Genomic DNA, 19,059 nt, shown 5'->3' with positions numbered 1-19,059 from the left:
TACTTGCTTCTTTATAGTTTTTGTCTATGACGCTTCTGGAAACAAGGAATATGCCTATATGTTTCTGTGAATTTTTTCAGAGCTTCCGCTGTGATTTTTGAAAATATTCATTACTTTTAGATAAATTCATTTATCTATTTAGATTTTACTATCAAAGATACAGGCAGAAAAGAAATGTAGTCTTTACCTAGAAGGACAAAATACAGTGGTCTAGCTGAATCTTATGATAAAATAGTTTCTGTATATTTCTTGGGGCAAATACTTCAAATATTAATAAAAAGATATCATATTTTTCAGAGTGTAAGACACACCTCCCCCCCCCCCCAAAGAGGGTGAAAATCTGGGTGCCCCATACACTGACTACAGCATTTTTGGCCTCCCAATCCACCCACCCCGCACATCCCGTTTTTCGCAAAAATGGACACACAGAGGGTTTGGGAGTCCTGCAAAGTTCTCCAGGGGGCTGGGGAGGGCAAAAATGAGCGAACAATCGGTCCGTTTTTCACAAAAATTGTGTCTTTGCTCTCCCAAGGCCCCAGGAACACTCTGCAGGCCTTCCAAACTCTATGTATGCCCCTTTTTTAGCAAAAATTGGGCCATTTTTTCCTCCTTTCTGCCTCCCCCAGCCCCCAGGAGCACTCTACAGGCCTCCCAAACCCTCTGCACACCCTGTTTTCATGAAAAACAGGCCCATTTTTCACCTCCCAAACCCCCATGTCGCGTTTTTGCCCTCCCCTGCCCCCAGGAGCATTTTGCAGGCCTCCCAAACTCTCTGCACACCCCGTTTTTCACAGAAAACAGGGTGTGCAGAGGGTATGGGGGGCCTACAAAGTGCTCCTGGGGGCTGGGGAGAGCAAAAATGTTTTTTTTTTTCAATTTACCTCTTCAAAATCTTGGTACGTTTTATACCGGGGTGTGTGTTATTGTCCGAAAAATATGGTAAGTGCTTAGTGTTATTTCTTTCATGGTGCCCAATTCTCAATAACTCTTTTTAAATAAATAAATCTGGAGGGGCAGGTAGTTCACAACGGTCAGAATAAATTGCAATAAAATCAGTAAAACATAAAAATAAACATAAAATATGGCAAATGTGATGGTCTCACTCTTCCTTGCCAAACATCTGGGTGAACAGCCTTGCGTGGTTTCAAAGAAGTGCAATATGTGAATCCAATCACTATTTGTAATCTAGATGTATGCTTTTTTTAAAAAAATGGTGTCTTTGTTTCATTCATTCCTGGGGACTACCTGCAGTATTTCCTATAGTGTTCTTGGCAAGATTTTAAAAAGAGAGTCATTGTCTATGGCTTAGCTATGTATAAATACGCCATTTGGACTTTCTCAACAAAATGTAGTTAAGATGAATCATGTGGACTGAATATGGTATGTGAATCTTAAACTTATTTAAGGTCTCATGAGACTTGTACAGCACCAGTTTATTCACAGTAGTCCCAAAGATGCTTTTCTGGAAGGCATCTGGACTTCTTGGATGAGAAGCTAAATGTTTTAAAAGAAAGAATCAAGAAATTCCACTTGCCTTTTTGGAAAAGCACCTTTGGGACTACCATGACATGGATGGTTGAGAATCTCCGTAGAGATTTGGTCATAGTAATTTAATTTTAACCAGTGTCTGACTCTTAGGAACCCCGTGGACCCTAGCATGCCAGGCGCCCCAGTCCTCTATTGTCTCCCTGAGTTTGTCCAAAATCATGCCCACTGGATAGATGATACTATCTATGTATATTAAATAAATAGGGATAATTGATTGGGAAACACCCAGAGTTGGTTATAAGTTAGGCGGCTAGGTAAATGTTTTAAATAAATATATCTGGAGGGGCAGGGTCTAGATAGGCACAAACTCATCACAATGTAAAGTAATGATGCTGTTAATAGTTACATTTTTTAATACAAAGAAGGATTGTGTAAGAAGGATTATTCCATAATTCTACTTTTATTAGGGCTACATAAAATAGAAAAAGAAGATTATTTACTGTATATGGCAGAGTTTGGTCATTCTTCATTCCCAGACTTTTTAATTCAGTCTTCTAAATTCTGCTTTGGCAAATTTTATTCTATCCGCAAAATTCTGAATAGAGAAAATTCATCCTAAGGTAAATAAGAACAGTAGATTTATTTCTCAGATCTCTTATAAACCCCATCTGCCTTTTAGAGTTGAGTTATACAGGTGAGCACTGCCCTTAAATAATAACTGATTAGCTGAATTCTGAAATAGGCTGCCAATTCCCCCCCCCAAAAAAAAGTCAGTCTGGAAGTACAAATATTCTGCTCTGCCTTTTTGTAACAACTCTAATCATCCCCATGATTTTAATAAATTATAACCAGGGAAATCACAGTAAAGAGTCTTAACTATGACAGATCATAAATAAACATGCTTCTGCATAACAGTTTCCTAAAGGTGATGGAGCCCACTGGATTTCTGGGGGGAGTTTTCATGGATGGGTGCTATTGCTGAGAAACAAAATGTTCTTTCTCTCTGGAACAGAGTGTGTTACCTTAATTGAGATGGCAATTACAATTTGAACCCAAGGTTAAGATTTTTGTTTATTTCAAAAATGTCCATGCAAAGTATCACTTAGAAACTTCATGCCTGCTTAAGGCAACTGTGAGCAAGTAGTCTGCATTTGGTGTACTTACAAAGACAATTGAACCCAAAATTTCCATTGCTAAGCAAGAGTGTGAGTTGTGCCCCATTTTATAAACTTTTTTGCCCCAATGGTTAAGCAAATCACTGCAGCTGTTAAGTGAATCATGCTGTTATTAAGTGAATCTGGCTTTCCCCATTGACTTTGCTTAATGGAAGTCAAATGGGAAGGTTGCACACGATCCTGCAACTGTCACAAATATATGCCAAATTTTGATCACTTGTCGATGGCGATGTTGCAATGGTCATGTCACTTTTTTCAGTGCTGTTGTAACTTTAACTCTAGGCTGGAGTACTGCAATGTGCTCTACATGGGGCTGCCCTTGAAGAGTATTCGGCGACTTCAGCTAGTCCAGAATGCGGCCGCGCGAGCGATTGTGGGTGCACCTCGCTTCACCCACATAACACCTATCCTCCGCGAGCTGCACTGGCTACCTGTCGATCTCCGGGTACGCTTCAAGGTGCTACTTGTCACCCATAAAGCCCTACATGGTAGTGGATCTGGGTACTTGAGAGACCACCTACTGCCAATTACCTCCACGCGACCTATTAGATCTCATCGATTAGGCCTCCTCCGAGTTCCATCTGCCGGTCAATGCCGACTGGCAACTACGTGGAGGAGAGCCTTCTCTGTGGTAGCTCCGACCCTATGGAACGATCTCCCCGCGGAGATTCGTACCCTCACCACCCTCCAGACCTTCCGCACAGCCCTCAGAATCTGGCTATCCCGTCAGGCCTGGGGCTAAGACTGTAACCCGCCCGAATGGTATGAATGTTGTGTTTTTAATTATGTATTGTCTTTATGTTAAAAGTTTGTCTCCCCCTCCCTTTTGGGTTGTGAGCCGCCCTGAGTCCCCCCAGGGAAAAGGGCGGCATACAAATAAACTTCTATACTCTATACTCTATTTAAACGATCACTAAATGAATGATTGTAAGTCAAGGACTACCTGTAATAGCAGATTTGTTAAGCAAGGAGGTTGTTGATACTGTTTGTGCAGTGTGGATTGGAGACACTCTATGAATTTAGGAGCTAGGACTGAAGCTGCTATAAAAAGCAGGCATCACGTTCAGAGAGAGGATCCCTGAAGGAAGGAGAAATGTGCTAGAACTCAGTAAGGGCAAGCAAGATTGAGAAAGATTTTCAGAGCAGATCGCTGAAAAGGATATGCTGCATCTACAAAAAACAGATCAGAGGTCAGTAAGGAAAAGTTTGAACAGCATGGTGGATTTCTACTGTAAGAAGTTCAGGAAAGAGTTATTCCCTCTTTTTTATCGCTTCTCTAGGCTAAAAGCAACTTGAAAGTGAAACTACTGTACTGTTTAACAGAATTAGAATAACCAAGTTTGATACATAGCAACTGCATGAGATAAGGGAGGAGCAAGCAAGCAGGCAAGATAGTTAAGGAAGTGTAAAACACTTTTTAAACTGAGGCTACTGTACAATAGGAATTAGCATAATTTACCTACTTCATATCATTATCATTCTAGCCATTGTATATCCACTGCGAAGGCCTCTTTCATATGTAAACCTGAGGTTTGGTTTTTTTTTGCCAGTTGAGCCTGCAATACTTGCTAATGTCATTGATCCATCTTGTTTTAGATCTCTTTCTTGGACATCTTGAGTCTTTTTTTAATCAACTGGGATCCATTCTATGCCTTGGTCCACCTGCCATCAGTTCTTCTTGCTTTGTGACCAGCCCATTTCCATTCTTTTAGTCTCTTGACTAAATTTAAATTTATTTAAACACTAAAATGTGAACTTGATAAGGCAATGTCTATGGAGATTCTCAGTCAACCAGGTCAAAGGTGCTTTTTCAAAAGACAACTGACCTTTCTTTGTTTCCTTGAAGACATCTCACTAAAGAAGCTTCTTGGATGAAAAGTGAGGCATCTTCAAGGAAAAAATGAAGGAAGTGTAGTTGCTTTTTGAAAAACTACTTTTGTGATAAGGCGCCACTAAGTGTGGGTACATTGGAGTAGGATTAGTCAAACTTTGCTGAATTGGGTCAATCTTTTTGGGGGGGAATTGTGAGCTCCACTGATTCACATACCCATTTATATTTATATTATGTACCTTTTATTATATACCTTTCTCAAAGCCTAGCTGATAAACGAGCTGCAGAATAATCAAAGCAGGAAAGTGAGAAAGAAGTTAACACATCTGAGTCTTCATTAAAAAGAAGTAGCATGCGAGGTGTTTTTGGGTCCTAAATGAATAGTGTTGGTCTGCAACTCTGGAATAAACTGGGAAATTAGGGGAAAATCCTGGAAGGCAGTTAAATCATTTCTGCACATTGAGAAGAACATTGGATAGATGCATCTAGGAAACTCCCTTTTTTTCCAAAGTTTTTTTTATGTTACCTGATATACCCAAAAAATTCTTGTTTAATGTTCCGATTCCTCTTTTGTATTCTTTCTTACTATTGCCCTCTTTTAAATACTTATCACGAAATACTTATCCCTTCGACCGATTAGATCGCACAGATTGGGCCTCCTCCGGATCCCATCTGCCAGTCAATGTCGACTGGCGACTACACGGAGGAGAGCCTTTTCTGTTGCAGCTCCGACCCTGTGGAACGATCTCCCCGTTGAAATTCGTACCCTCACCACCATCCAGACCTTCCGCACGGCCCTTAAGACCTGGCTCTCCCAGCAGGCCTGGGGATAAGTTCTTAAATTACCCGCCCGAGTGTTGACTGTTGAATGCAAGTTGGTGTTTTATTATTTATCTTGTTTACTCACTGTCTTTTATTATTGCACCCCCTTCCCGTGATTGTAAGCCGCCCTGAGTCCCCTCAGGGAGAAGGGCGGCCTATAAATCTTAATAAATGTCTAAATGTTCCTAAACAGCCACCCTGGATATCTAAATATCTCCTATTTTTCATTTTCATACAGGTAGTCTTCAGCTTACAACCATTCGTTTACAAGTTCAAAGTTACAGTACCACTGAAAAAAGTGACTTATAATGGATCCTCACACTTATAACCATTGCACCATACCAAAAATCCTGTGACCACAATTTGGGCACTTGGCAACTAGCATGCATTTATGAAAGTTGCAACATTCTGGGATCACATGACCACAGTTTGCAACCTTCCCAGCCAGCTTCCGACAGGCAAAGTCAATAGGGGAAACTGGATTCATTTAATGATCACCTGGTTTATTTAGCAACTACATTGATTTGCTTAAGTATGGCAAAAAGTTCATAACATTGGGTGTGACTCACTTAACTGCATTGCTTATGAGCTACAGTGGCACAGTTGTTAAGAGTGCAGTACTGCAGACTACTACTGTGCCTGCCGGCTGCCTGGAATTTGGCAGTTGAAATCTCACCAGGCTGAAGTTTGACTCAGCCTTCTACCCTTCCGAAGTGGGTAAAATGAGGATCCAAATTGTTGGGCTAATATGCTGACTCTGGAAACCACTTAGAAGGGGCTGTAAAACACTGTAAAACGTATATAAGTCTAAGTGCTACTGCTATGGCTTAGCAACAGAAATTCTAGTCCCAATTCTGGTCATAAATTGAGGACTACCTGTAGATAAAATGGGCGGTTATTCATTAATGAAATTGAGGACTACCTGTAGATAAAATAGGTGATTATTCATTAATGAGCCATTGGTTGGTACAGTGGTTAAGAGTGCAGTACTGCAAGCTACTTCTGCTGATTGCTGGCTGACTGCAATTTGGCAGTTCAAATCTCACCAGGTTTAAGATTGACTCACCTTCCATCCTTCTGAGGTCAGAAAAATGAGGATCCAAATTGTTGGGGGCAATATGCTGACTCTGTAAACCGCTTAGAGGGCTGGATAGCACTATGAAGCAGTATATAAATCAAAGTGCTATTAAATATTTCAATTTATAAGCTCTTCCATCCCTCAGTTCTTAATTCCTTCAGAATTTCTGCTCAAACTTTACTGACCTTTCCAAATTTTCTATGTAGTGCATTACACATGACTTTTATACCCCCTATTACTAATCTTAAAACACCGCAATTTACTTGTAACATTTCTGCCTTTTGGACTTCATCAATTCTTTTTGTGAGTAAGATTGATGTTTGGAGTGCCACTCATAGGCAGAAAGACAACGTATCAGTCATGAACTTACCAGATGCAGTTGCCAACTAGGAAAGTCAGGTGTTTTAACATGTCCCAGAATAATGTTGCAGGATCTAATCTGGGTTGGTCCCAATCCTGGCTCTAGTGCCGGTGAATGATTCAGATTGGAGCCTGCATTTAGTGACTGTTCAAAGTTATGAAACTGAAAAAAAGTGACTTATGACTGTTTTTCACATGACAGTTGCAGCATCTCCATGGTCACATGACCAAAATTCAGATGCTTGGAAAATGACTCATGACAGTCCCAGTTTCCCTGGGTCATGTGATGACCTTTTGATAAGTAAAATCAATGGGGACACTAATTTCATTTAACAATTATGTTACTAACTGAACAACTGCAATGATTTACTTAAGAATTATGGCAAGAAAAGTCATAAAGCTGGGCAAAATTCACTTAACAAATGTTTCACTTAGCAACATAAATTTGAGGCCCAGTTGTGGTCTTGAGACCTGTACAATGTACTCCAAATAAGCCCACGTTACCTTTTTATTATATTGGTGGTTTCACTAATAGAGAACAATACATTCTAATGCTGAATTACAGAGAAAGATTGTTATGGCACAAGTCTATATTTTGAGAAATCTGCCATTATCTGAATTAGGGTAAATGTGCTGTGTTGAAAAGCATCTGTTTTTAAGTAGAATGTAAACTGTTTACAGACTTTCCTAGAAAATGACATTTCTGGTAATTGTGATGTGTAATAAGCTTAATGAACTATATGATGCCTTCACTCAGTTTAATGCTACATATAATACTTTTAAATGCAGAGGTGCATAAATATGAAATGGTAAGTGGGGGTGGGCTGAAACAATGAGGTACCCAAATCCAGAAGATCAAAGTAATGACTGATGGATAAAAGTATCAAGAACAAGGACATGAATTTCATTGATCAAAAACTGCCATATTAGATTCTTCCTCAAACTGTTTTCCAGATAGTAGCAATAATCCAACACAAGATGGATGAAACTCCCAATACCTTTAAGTTACAAAAAATAAGAAGTTGTATGGGTAAACTGGAAGAACTATGGAAGTGCTTCTCTTCTCCATAGTTCATTGTTTGGTCCTTTTTGCCTATTTTCTCTTTTCCATATTGGAAGATTATTCAGAATCAAGGACTGCAGTATTGTTTTGGTTATCTTTTTGCTCATTTAGATAACCTGTGTTTCCATTACTAGATCAGCAATGTGCGACTCTTGAGTAAATGTGTTGGAACAGAAAAACATTAAAGTGACAGCTGCATTCAAACTTGGATTCATTAAATGCGGTTGGGAATTGTAGACTTCGGTGGTAATGGTGCCCACTAAGGAAAAAAGATCTTGAGAGGACAAAACGTTCTCCACCTTCCAAGATGATCGAGAAATCATTTTATTAATAGGGCTTAATAATGATCAAATTATATAACCAGCCCTCACAAGAAACACATGTTTTATCTCTCCAGAGAAGTATCATGTTACCAGTTTGTAAATAAAGTGAGGATTGTTTTGGTTACTAGCAAGATGAGAGGAAATAGATCTGACATAACAAGTATAAAGCGCGAAGACAGAAAAATATGCTCGTACTTTGCAAAAGGGATATAATTAAAAAAACCTCAAAACTATCTGGCCAACCAGCGCGAGTGACAGAAACGGAGCAGCAGTCGAAGCCCTCCTCCTCCCCCCCCCCTTTCCCGCCTTTTTGCCGTTTCTAAAGCCTTCCGCCGCCGCCTCAGTCTACATCTCGCTACTCGTCTCCAGCCACCTCCGCGGGATCTTCTGCGCAGGCGCGGGTGGCTCCGACTTTTCCCGCCTGCGAGTGCTTATAGCGGACACGCACTGAACGAACAGAATGCCGAGTTCTCACTCTTCCTCCCCCCCCCGCCCCCACTCACCTCCACCCCCAAGCAATTCAATGCTCTTGGCGGGAGTACCCGACGCCCTGCGTCATGACGTCACAGACGCGACGTTCTGCGTCCGTGCGTCGGGCGCCGTCAGCGTCGGGCGTGTCCCAGGATGCACTGCGCGGGGCTGGCTCCTGCCCACAGTTGAGCTCGGCCTCCTCCTCCGTCTCCTCGGTGGAGCAGAGCGGAGCAGAGTGGCGGCCCCGGTGGGTCTCGGACGAGTCAGGCGAGGCTATTTTCTCCCCGTTCTTCTCGAGCCGTCGTGATAGCCTTCCTCCCCCCTGACCGGTGGGGCACTTGAGCCCGGCGGAACATGCGGCTCCAGTTGCCCCGCGGCGAGGCCGGCGAGTGAGAAAGAGAGGGAGGGAGGGAGGACGGTGGGGCCTCCTCTCGCCCCCAACCTGCTGGGCCCGGGGCTATTCCTCCCCCAGGGAGGCAATGACAGCGGCTCCGGGACCGTCCCCGCAGCAGATCAGGGACCGGCTGCTGCAGGCCATCGACCCCAACAGCAACGTGAGTAAAGCGGGATAAGTCCAGGGAAAGGGGCAGTTCGTCTCAAACCACTTGCCTGTTTTTCTGTGGCTTCACAAGTCCCTGTTAGTCCCAGGTGACATTAACCATGCTGACTTAAGTATGGTGGATTGTAGTCCACCACATGTGTAAGGCACCCGGCTCTAGAAGACTTGGTCAAGGATTAGGGGAGAATGAGAACCATATTTTATCCTGCATATAGGGGTAGGATTAGATGTGGATGTCTCTCTGGGGGTCTGGGAGAGGCAGACAGTCTATAGATTTCTTTATCTAAACAAATTATACTTCTGATAGGGATGGTGGCAGGAAGGTTTTGAGCCTGAAAGCTCTACTCTCTTGCTTTATTGGCTTCACTCTCTGTTCCTCCATTTGCATGGCTACTGGAGCAATTCACCCTCCCCCCATATTTTGCCCAAAAAGTAGGTACTGCAAGAAAAAAGATTAACCAAGCTTCTTGTCTGGAGTCCCCTTCTGGAGTTTCTTGGAATCTTTTATAATCTATAAATTGTATTCTATAATGCCCAATAATGCTGCCTGAAGCTTATTTTTAGTCCTTTGCTTATCTTTTACTCTCATTCTCTTCCCCCCAGTTACCCAAACATATAGTGTTTTCTTTCTGACACCATTTCCCCCTCCCCTTTTTTGCTTCTTCAGAATAGCATAACTTGTGTAGTATGGCTCTGAGCAAGAATGAGCAAGAATTTGGTATTTATTTGCTATGGCTGAGGAGGGTGGCTTGTCACAGCTTGGGCTACTATTTTCTGTTTTAAGAGCTTCTTGAAGTACTTCATCTTACCTTTTTCTCAGAGCATCTAATATAGTGTCATATTAGTATAATATACTAATATAAAAACATATTTTCTTTTCCTTGCCTTGCTTTCCTTTTGTGTATTGTCCCTAATCCTCCATCTGTTAGGTATGTGAGAAACTGCTTTATACAATCCTATTCTATGGGTCCGAGCAGGGAAATTTTACTGCATTTTTGTTCTAATTCTCCCAGTCCCAAAATATGTGTAGAGCAGAGCCCTGCGCTGTACTCATTTGAATTTTATAAAATTATTTATTACTTCAGCTTGCGGCATCTCCTAATTCCTCCACATCCAGCCTGTATTTTCTCCAACTATTCCTTTCTATGCTGCTCCTATAACCCTGTTGTTGAGAGGTGAGATGGATATTATCTAAGCAAAGCCTAGTTATCCTGAATCTCTGGACTTTTTATTCAATATAAACTTATTATAATGGATTTATTTATTATACCTTATAGGAAAATAAAAGAATGTTATCTTTTACTTTAAAACATTTTGTGTGATAGTGCAATAGCTCTAGTGAGTAACTACAGTAACAGTTGTAAATTACTCATCTGGTATATCATGTTTATAATTTGCTTATTTTGCACTGGAGAAAAAAATGAGGTCCAATGGAAAGCGCATAAAATTATGTTTATCTGCATAGAAACGTCCAAGGTAAAAGCCCCATATATACGAGAGCTAAGGAAACAAATTAATCTCAAAATTTGTTAGGCATAACATTCAGAACATTTATACCAGAAGTGGATTGCTCCTGGTTTTACTACTGGTTCATTTTGCGTGCGCGCAGTTCAGTGTAAATTGTTCTTCGCACAATTTACAGTGAACTGTGCATGCACGCGCATTACAAAACAACATGCTGGCCAGGCCGCAGGGACCAGGGAACTGGTTCGGGGGTGTGGCCAGCATGGGTCGCTGCCAGTTCTGCAACCCAGGCCAAAAAATCACTATCGGTAGTTCGGCCGAACCAGGAGCAACCCACCTCTGATTTATACTGACAATTATATTAAGCTGAATTAAAACCACTGTGCTGGCCTTTGTTGAGAGTTTATCATTTGTCATATTTCAAATCAGGCCCTTGCGTTACTACTCACTCTTCTTTGGCACTTGTTCCTTCAGTTACCATAAGTAAAAAGACTGTGTTTATGAATTCTTTTGTATCACTGTGAGTAAGTAAAAGAGATAGTCAGGGTGTGCTTTTCTGTACTGCGTTCTATGTTGATGGAAATAGTCAACTTTATATCAGGGTGAAGATACATGGCATGTAAACAGTCCTGACTCTTGCAGGCTTCCCTTAAGCTTTCTCTCGAGAAAGGCTGAACAGATTTGCATGTTTCTGTACGTTTTGGTTTCTTACTTTAAGTGTGTGACTTATCCTTCAATGTTTGGAGAATAGTATATGCTTTATCAGACGGCTGGGGAATTCTGGGAATTGAAGTCCACAAGTCTTAAAGTTCCCAAGTTTGGACACCCCTGGCTTAAGGGAAGCCTGCAAGAGTCAATTGACTCTTCTACAACAGGACTGTTTACATGCTATGTATCTTTACCCTGAAATAAAGTGACTATTTCCATAAATGTGGAGTGCACATAGCATACATAGTGCTCCCTCCAGGTTCTTTTCCATATTACAACAGCATGAGTTGGCTGGGTTGAGAGAGTGACAGGCCAAAATCACTCAATGAGCTTTCGTGGTAAAAGAGAACTACGGGTAGTCCTCAACTTACAATAGATCATTTATTGACCACTCAAAGTTACATTGGCACTGAAAAAAAGAGACATGACAATTTTTTGCACTTACAACCCTTGCAACGTTCCCCATGGTCACTTGATCAAAATTTAGATGCTTGGCAACTGACACATATTTATGGTGGTTGCAGCGTCCTGGGATTATGTGATCACCTTTTGTGACCTACCAAGCTAAGTCAATGAAGAAGCCACAGTCACTTAACAACCTTGTTACTAACTTAACAGCTATAGTTGGCCTTAACATCTGTGGCAAGAAAGGTCATAAAATGGGGCAACACTCACTTAACCAATGTCTTATTTAACAACAGAAATGTTAGGTTCAATTGTGGTTGTATGTTGAGGATTACCTGTAAACCTGATTTTCGCAGTCTTCTTCTGAGAATACCTTAAATACTATACTGATTTTCATTTGTTGTCTTTTCACAGGCATTAAAACTTTTTTGCAGATAATATGATTTTAGTATTGGGGAAAGTATTGTGTGTCTGTCTAGACCACGGGTGTCAAACTGGATTTCTTTGACAGCCGGATCAGCATTATAGTTCTCCTCCAGGGTGGGAGGAGAGAGACAGGATGGACACCTCCTGCAGCACCCTGCTGACCAAAATGGGGCATGGGGGGGGAACACATGTGCCCTCTCCATGCCCAATTTTCAGCCTGGACGGTCTGCAGCCAAAACAGGGCACATTGGGGGGGGGGGGGAGGTGACTGCACTGTGCCCCATTTTTGACTTGGACAAAATGGTGCACAGGGGGGGCATGAATGCTGGGCCCTGTTTTCGTCTTGCAAGGCCTCTTGCAACACTTCGCTGGCCAAAACGGGGCACATGAGGGAGGCTGTTTTGGCTGCCATGAGCACTGCTGGCTGGTCCTTTGCTATTTCCAGGCCTGCTCCCTGGGGCAGATTTAAGCACCCTTGGTCTAGACACACCTTTTGCCTCCAGTCAGTTTGAAGTGATATCTTGCAGCTCTTTTCTGGTGAATTGAGATGACCCCACCCTCACAAAATAAAACAGAATAATTGTGTTAAAACACATTTATTTCCTTGTCTTTTCCTACTCAGCCTGATTCTCAGCTGATGATTTCTCCTTTTTAAATTTTATACCACACTTTAATAAAATAGGTGTATATAAATATTTTTTTAAAAAAAAAACTAGTATACGTCAAACTCCCATTGATGTTTTCTGCCTTAGTACTATGTACAGTAGAACCCATACTTCGTAGGCAATGGTTGGTAAATGTAAAAAGAATTGTGTGGTTTTCTTTACTGGGCATTAGGTTGGACTATACAATCTCCAAGAGACCTCCAATCTTTATATACTATAGTAGTAGAATTATTTATTTAAAAATGTGAGTTACTGATCAACTTAGGTCTTTTTAGTTGGTCTTAATAAAAGTGCCTTGCTATTGCCAGCCATAGATTATTAATTCATTTAATTTACTTTTTCTGTTGGTAACTTTAGAATAATCTCTTCCTTAGCTGTCTTTTTCATAAACATTTTATATAGTAAGGGGCAGAATAGCTAAAGGACACCTATTTTTAATAAAATGCTCCAATTTAGTGCTTTACTCCTTTTGAGGGTTGCTACTATTAGTTGGGAGCATATCCACTGCAGATTTGTGTGGCATATCATAAGGAAGAAGATAAAAATAATGGAAATGTGTTTAGTTACATATGTGTGTATGAACATTTACTGATAATGGCATGCAAAGTTAAGTGCGCCTTCATAATGTAGATCACTGAGATGGTGTCATGGTATCTGTTATGTCCAGGGAAACGATCATAATCACTACATTTTAATTTTGGGAGCCAATGTTATGGACTAAGGACATCTTATTTATGGCAAATCAAGCCATTCTTCATGTAGAATTAAGCTGCTTTTATATAACTAAGTTTGAGAATAAAATCCCAATTCTGGCAATAATAAAATTTAGAGTATGAAATAAAATGAGATGCAGTAAACTGGAAACAATTTATTTAAGTCATGTGCCTACAGTGTGACACCAAAGAAACCCAGAGAATTAGATTTTCACTTACCATAAAAAAAGTAGGCAACCCCAAGCAGAAAAAAAGAGTTCCAGGCAAATACATTTTCAACAGAAAAAGCATCATCTTTTGACACTACCTGCTTCAAATATTTCAATTCTCGTGTAGGGAATTCCAGGGAGACCGCTGACATAGGCAGCTCTACTGTCCAGTGTGACATAACATGGTGTAGCTAAAGCATAAGCTTTTTCCTAAAAGGATACTTACTTTCTGTTCATTTTTTTCCACAGATACATAACATGGTGGCAGTACTAGAAGTGATCTCCAGCTTGGAGAAATACCCCATCACCAAAGAGGCACTTGAGGTTTGTTCCTCCAGCAAGTATTCTTTTCCCGATAAGAAAAAAATCATAGAATACTAGAAAATGCCAAAAGTAGGCATGGTATTTAAAGTTGTAGGAAGAATTATAGGAGGATGTAGGACATGTGATGTGAAAAATATGGCATACTTCATTTTATCCTCCAAAGAAAGATTGAAGGCAAACGAGGTCCAGGCAGAAGAACATCATGGTTTCAAAACCTAAGGGACTGGTTTGGACAAAACTCAACACCACTTTTTTGTGCGACTGTTGATAAAAATAGGATCACCAACGTCCGAGGACTGATATGGCACAAGAAGAAGGAGGGGGAGGAGTTATATGTATCACCTATCTTATTCCAGTCTGAATACATACATTCAACTCCTTGTTAGGCTTGATTATACTTCGTGATTGAGAGAAATGTGCTCTCACTGTTTTGACGCAAGAATAGCAACGAACAACAGGATTTTACTTGTCTACCTCTGAAGGCCAAAGAAGCTCCAGGTGTCCCAGCAATCCTACAACCTTATATTCCTGGTCTCCTATTTTGACTGACATTCTGTAGTCACCCTTAATGTCACCTCCACCATGGGAGGGCAGAGGAAGCTGTTCCCAAGAATTATGACATTTTCATCTCTTTTTTCTTGAAATAATTGCATTTTTAGATTCTTTTTCTTGACAAGAAGAGAAGCCCAGCATGAGCAGATTTAAACCAACTACTATTATTTCTTGTAATTCCCAAAAACCTTTTTTATATGTGTTTACTATTTTTCAGTTTTCAGAATTTTGTAAGGTCTGCCGACTGGCTGTATATATGCCATACTGAATAAGGCAGAACTGACTTTTTTTATTGTGTGGCTTCCCCACCACCACCACCTTCATCTATTGATTAAAGAAGAGAAGGACACCCAAGCAGTGAATTGTTGTGGTTGATAAAGATGTGAGCCTTTTAAGCCATACAAATGTGCTAGGAACTTGTCAGGATGAGTTTGGAACGTACTGTAAATATTTTTAATTATTCAAGGCTTTGGAAACTCCCCAGTCTGATTTAACATAAGCAAATGCATGAAAACAAGTAGAAATAAGAATAATATAAACAAGACTAAGAATAATAAACATAATTTAAATATACAGCCTCACAAACAAAAAAAGAAAGCACTGCTTTCTCCTTGCCTGCTAAGAAGATTCGGTCCTCTGAGAAGAGAGACACTTAAGTCCTTCACCTGACATGTTTTGGCCAAAGTTATTATCTTAACCAAATGGAACTTGATAAGAGTCATCTAAAGGAAATGCAACAAGCAAGGACAGATTCACATCAAGCTTTTGCAGTTAATTTTTGTAAACATTTGCAAATAGGTCACTTTGAGACTTAGTGAACTGGATAAAGTCATGTATGATGAAATGTGCATATTCTGTGACAGTTCATGGATTTTAACCTCCTTGTGATAAAAAAAATTGAATCATACAAAGAATGAGTATTGACAGCTTGCCTGAACTTGTTAACAGCTCACCTATTGCTGTAGCCTGTGGAATTCCTGGAAGCTGCCCACAGCTTTCTCAGCCAGCATCAGTTAGAAAGAGGGAGTGTAATTTATAACTGGTTGATGCTACAAATTTCATTTACAGTTGAGATGATTCTCTGCTTGCCCGACCTTATTAAGTGCAGAATGGTTTGCGTTTCCTTTGTTGGTTTTGATTCACTTACAATAGTACCAGTTTGATTTATTCTGCCATTTCAAAGTATATTTGGATGGGATTGGTCTTTGTAAGGATATTCTGCAACACTAGATGTGTGTACATATTCATGTTTGATATGATTATAGATTTGGGGAAAAATTAACCAGAGGATGTTCTTTCGCTTTACCTACCAATTTGATTTTTTTACTTCCTTAACTATAGATTTGAATCAAATGCTACACAAAAGATTTTTTTAGTGTAATATTAAAATGTCAAAGTATTTGAAAAAAATTGCTTATTGTAGCATTGATATTATAAATGTTAATGTATTTAAATAAATCAAACTATTTATTTGGGTTTAATACATATATTTGAAAATACAACACTGGCTTTGTATTGATTAAAGTTTTAGGAAGATTATCATTTATTTGATTTAAAAGCCCAGAGTGTACTGTATCTAGTAATAGCTCTATATTTTCCCCACAATGATATGGTTGCTTTTTGAAGTAGGCTGGACTGAGAGTGAGTGACTAGCTTAAAGTCACCCAGAGACCTTCTGTAGTTGAGTGGAGATTGGAAGCTGGGTCTCTACTCTAGCCCAACATTTTAATCATTATATGGCACTAGTGGTTAAAATATTAAAATTGTTCTAATGTTCTTATTTTAGCATACTTGAATCATGTGAAAAACACAATTTGATGCTATAGTCAATTAGATTTGTTTCAAAATTTAGCCACCCTGTTTGATTTACATTTTGCGGATTACAAATTAACTTTAGCAAAAGGAGCCATTTCTTAAAATAGAAACATTTTTTTAGGAAAGTATGCAATCAAAGTTTTCTGGATAATTTTCCACCTTACAAGTTCCTTGTTCTTTCATTGTATTCCCCCCCCCCCCTTTTCTGGCTGTGATTAAGAAACGAGACTTGAAATCAGCTATTGAATTGTCCTTTTCCTCTTCTGGGCCTTCTCAGAACATACCCAATGAGAGAACAAAAGAAGTTTCTCCATTAATGATACTTTGATGAGGTGTCTTTTAAAATAATCATCTTTATGTTGTTCTTTTTTTAAAAAAAAAACACTCTTAGGAAACACGGCTGGGGAAGCTCATCAATGACGTGAGGAAGAAAACCAAGAATGAGGAGCTTGCTAAACGGGCCAAAAAACTGTTGCGGAATTGGCAGAAGCTGATTGAGCCTGTTTCACAGAACGAAGCCACCTTGAGAGGATTGCCAAATCCCCCTGGATCAGCCAACGGTGGAGCTCACAACTGCCGAGTGGAAACTGGGGCCCTGATTGGATCTAAACCCATTCAAGATGTGAAGAATAGAAATGATGTCCAAAAGCTGCACTCTCCAAAGCCAGGGAACCGGAAGAGGCAAGGTGAGCCCAAGGATGGTCTCCCTCTGCCGCTGCCAAAAGTTTCCAAAGCCAGTTATGAAGTATTACAAAACTCTTCTCCGCCTCCCACCAATGGGATTGGTGGAAGCCCAGAGAGCTTTCCTAGCCCTCCAGATGTGAGTCTTCTCCCAGGGCCAGAAGGCAACAGGGATGAGGTGAGTGAAAATGATAAGCCCAGCAAGATCCCCATCAATGCAGTGCGGCCTCACACCAGCTCTCCGGGACTCTTCAAAACTTCCGGGACATCCTTACTGCTGAAAACGGCAGTGCTGCAGCAGCAGCAGCAGCATGACAAAGCAGAGGAGGCTGCTGCCAACCAACCTAGGAGTCCCCGTTGCTCCTCATTCAGTCCCAGGAATGTCAGGCTGGAAACATTTGCTCGGCAACACACCACATACTCCCCCAAGAATTTGACGCTTACCCCATGCCCAAGGCCCCCTCTTCTGGATGTTCCAGTGCCCTTATCGCCACCTCCCCCCTCTCTAGTACAGCTGTCGCCACAGCCATCACTAGCAAAGAGACTGGAGGCATCTCATCAAGTGGACCCTGAAGCACCCCTTCACGATCAGGAGCATCCAAGGGTGCCCGAGGGCCAGCTTCAGCTCAGCGCAGGAGCCTCTCCCGGCAGTGGAGCGGGCTCCCATTCAGTAGAGTCTTTGGCACCCTTGGTTGACTTATCCCCAGATGCTTCAAGGATGGACAGTGACAGTGCTGCCTCAGGGTCCGACAGCAAGAAGAAGAAAAAGTACCGGCCCAAAGACCATGCAGTCAACTTGGACGGGCAGCTGATGGAAGGCGGGGTCAAGCCTGTACGGTTAAAAAAAGAGCGGCGACTGACTTTTGACCCCATGACGGGCGAGATCAAGACTTTAGCACAGAGGGACTCTTTGCAGGTGGATCTTCCTGCTCTTGCTGAGCAGCACAGGACAGGCACAGATAAGCAGGAGCCGAAGCCACCTCTGCAGAGTCCCTTTGAACAGACGAATTGGAAAGAATTGTCCCGGAACGAAATAATTCAGTCCTATTTAAACAGGCAGAGTAGTTTGCTGTCCTCCTCAGGGGTGCAGACTCCAGGGGCTCACTACTTCATGTCTGAATATTTAAAGCAGGAGGAAAGCACTAGGAGAGAAGCCCGGAAAACTCATGTCCTGGCTCCACACAGCAAACCTGCAGACTTGCCTGGGGTAACACGGGAGGTGACCCAGGATGACCTTGACAGGATATGCAGCCAACACTGGCCTGGCGTGAATGGATGTTATGATACACAGGGTAACTGGTATGATTGGACGCAATGCATATCGCTCGATCCACATGGGGATGAGGGGCGCCTGAACATCCTGCCTTACATCTGCCTAGACTGAGTACAATTTTGCTAAGATGCTTTTTTTACACTGGCAGGTTAGTAAAGTGGGCAGGTGCTGTGCCATCCCCCATCTACCCCCCCATCACACTGAAAGAGGCTCACAAAGCAGAGAGGGTGTGTCAGAGAGCTGGACGCTGGCAGTTTCTTCTTTCCTGTTAAATTTTATTTTTATTTTTATTTTATTTTTTTTGTGAAGTGCTGCTACCAGTTTACTAACAAAATTGCAAAGGGAGGCATAACAAAAGGTTTGATTAAAAAAAAAACAAGTAGAGTTCTGAACTCTAGCAAGCCAGCTGTTAGACACAAAGCAAAACAAAAGTGTTAGTTTTCCAAAGGTGAAAACCGTTTCCAGCTATTTGTGAATGCCAGAATCCAAGGTCAGGCAGGTACAGGTGGGTAATTGTGGAAATGAAACATTTAACACGAGAGTAGTTGAGTCTATTTATTTGTCTTGATTTGATTTTCTTAAAAAGAAATAAATACGGCAGTGAGATGTTTTAAAACGAACTGTGCAAAACTGTAGGTAGTTCTTCTTTGCGTT

The 19,059-nt window shown here is 41.1% G+C and overlaps 1 protein-coding gene across 1 annotated transcript; it reads left to right on the top strand.

Moving 5' to 3' along the window:
• The first annotated feature begins 8,749 nt into the window (after window positions 1–8,749).
• MED26 (mediator complex subunit 26) lies at window positions 8,750–18,813 on the top strand. Its single transcript, XM_032238070.1, has 3 exons — window positions 8,750–9,165; window positions 14,010–14,084; window positions 16,843–18,813. The coding sequence occupies exons 1-3, from the start codon at window positions 9,091–9,093 to the stop codon at window positions 18,514–18,516; spliced, it is 1,824 nt and encodes a 607-aa protein (XP_032093961.1). The 5' UTR covers window positions 8,750–9,090; the 3' UTR covers window positions 18,517–18,813.
• The last annotated feature ends 246 nt before the right edge of the window (window positions 18,814–19,059 follow it).

The sequence above is a fragment of the Thamnophis elegans genome, chromosome 1 (assembly GCF_009769535.1).
Source record: "Thamnophis elegans isolate rThaEle1 chromosome 1, rThaEle1.pri, whole genome shotgun sequence".
NCBI classification, from domain to species: Eukaryota; Metazoa; Chordata; class Lepidosauria; order Squamata; family Colubridae; genus Thamnophis; species Thamnophis elegans.
Note: the sequence above shows the minus strand (reverse complement) of the source record. Positions and strands in the feature narration are given on the sequence as shown.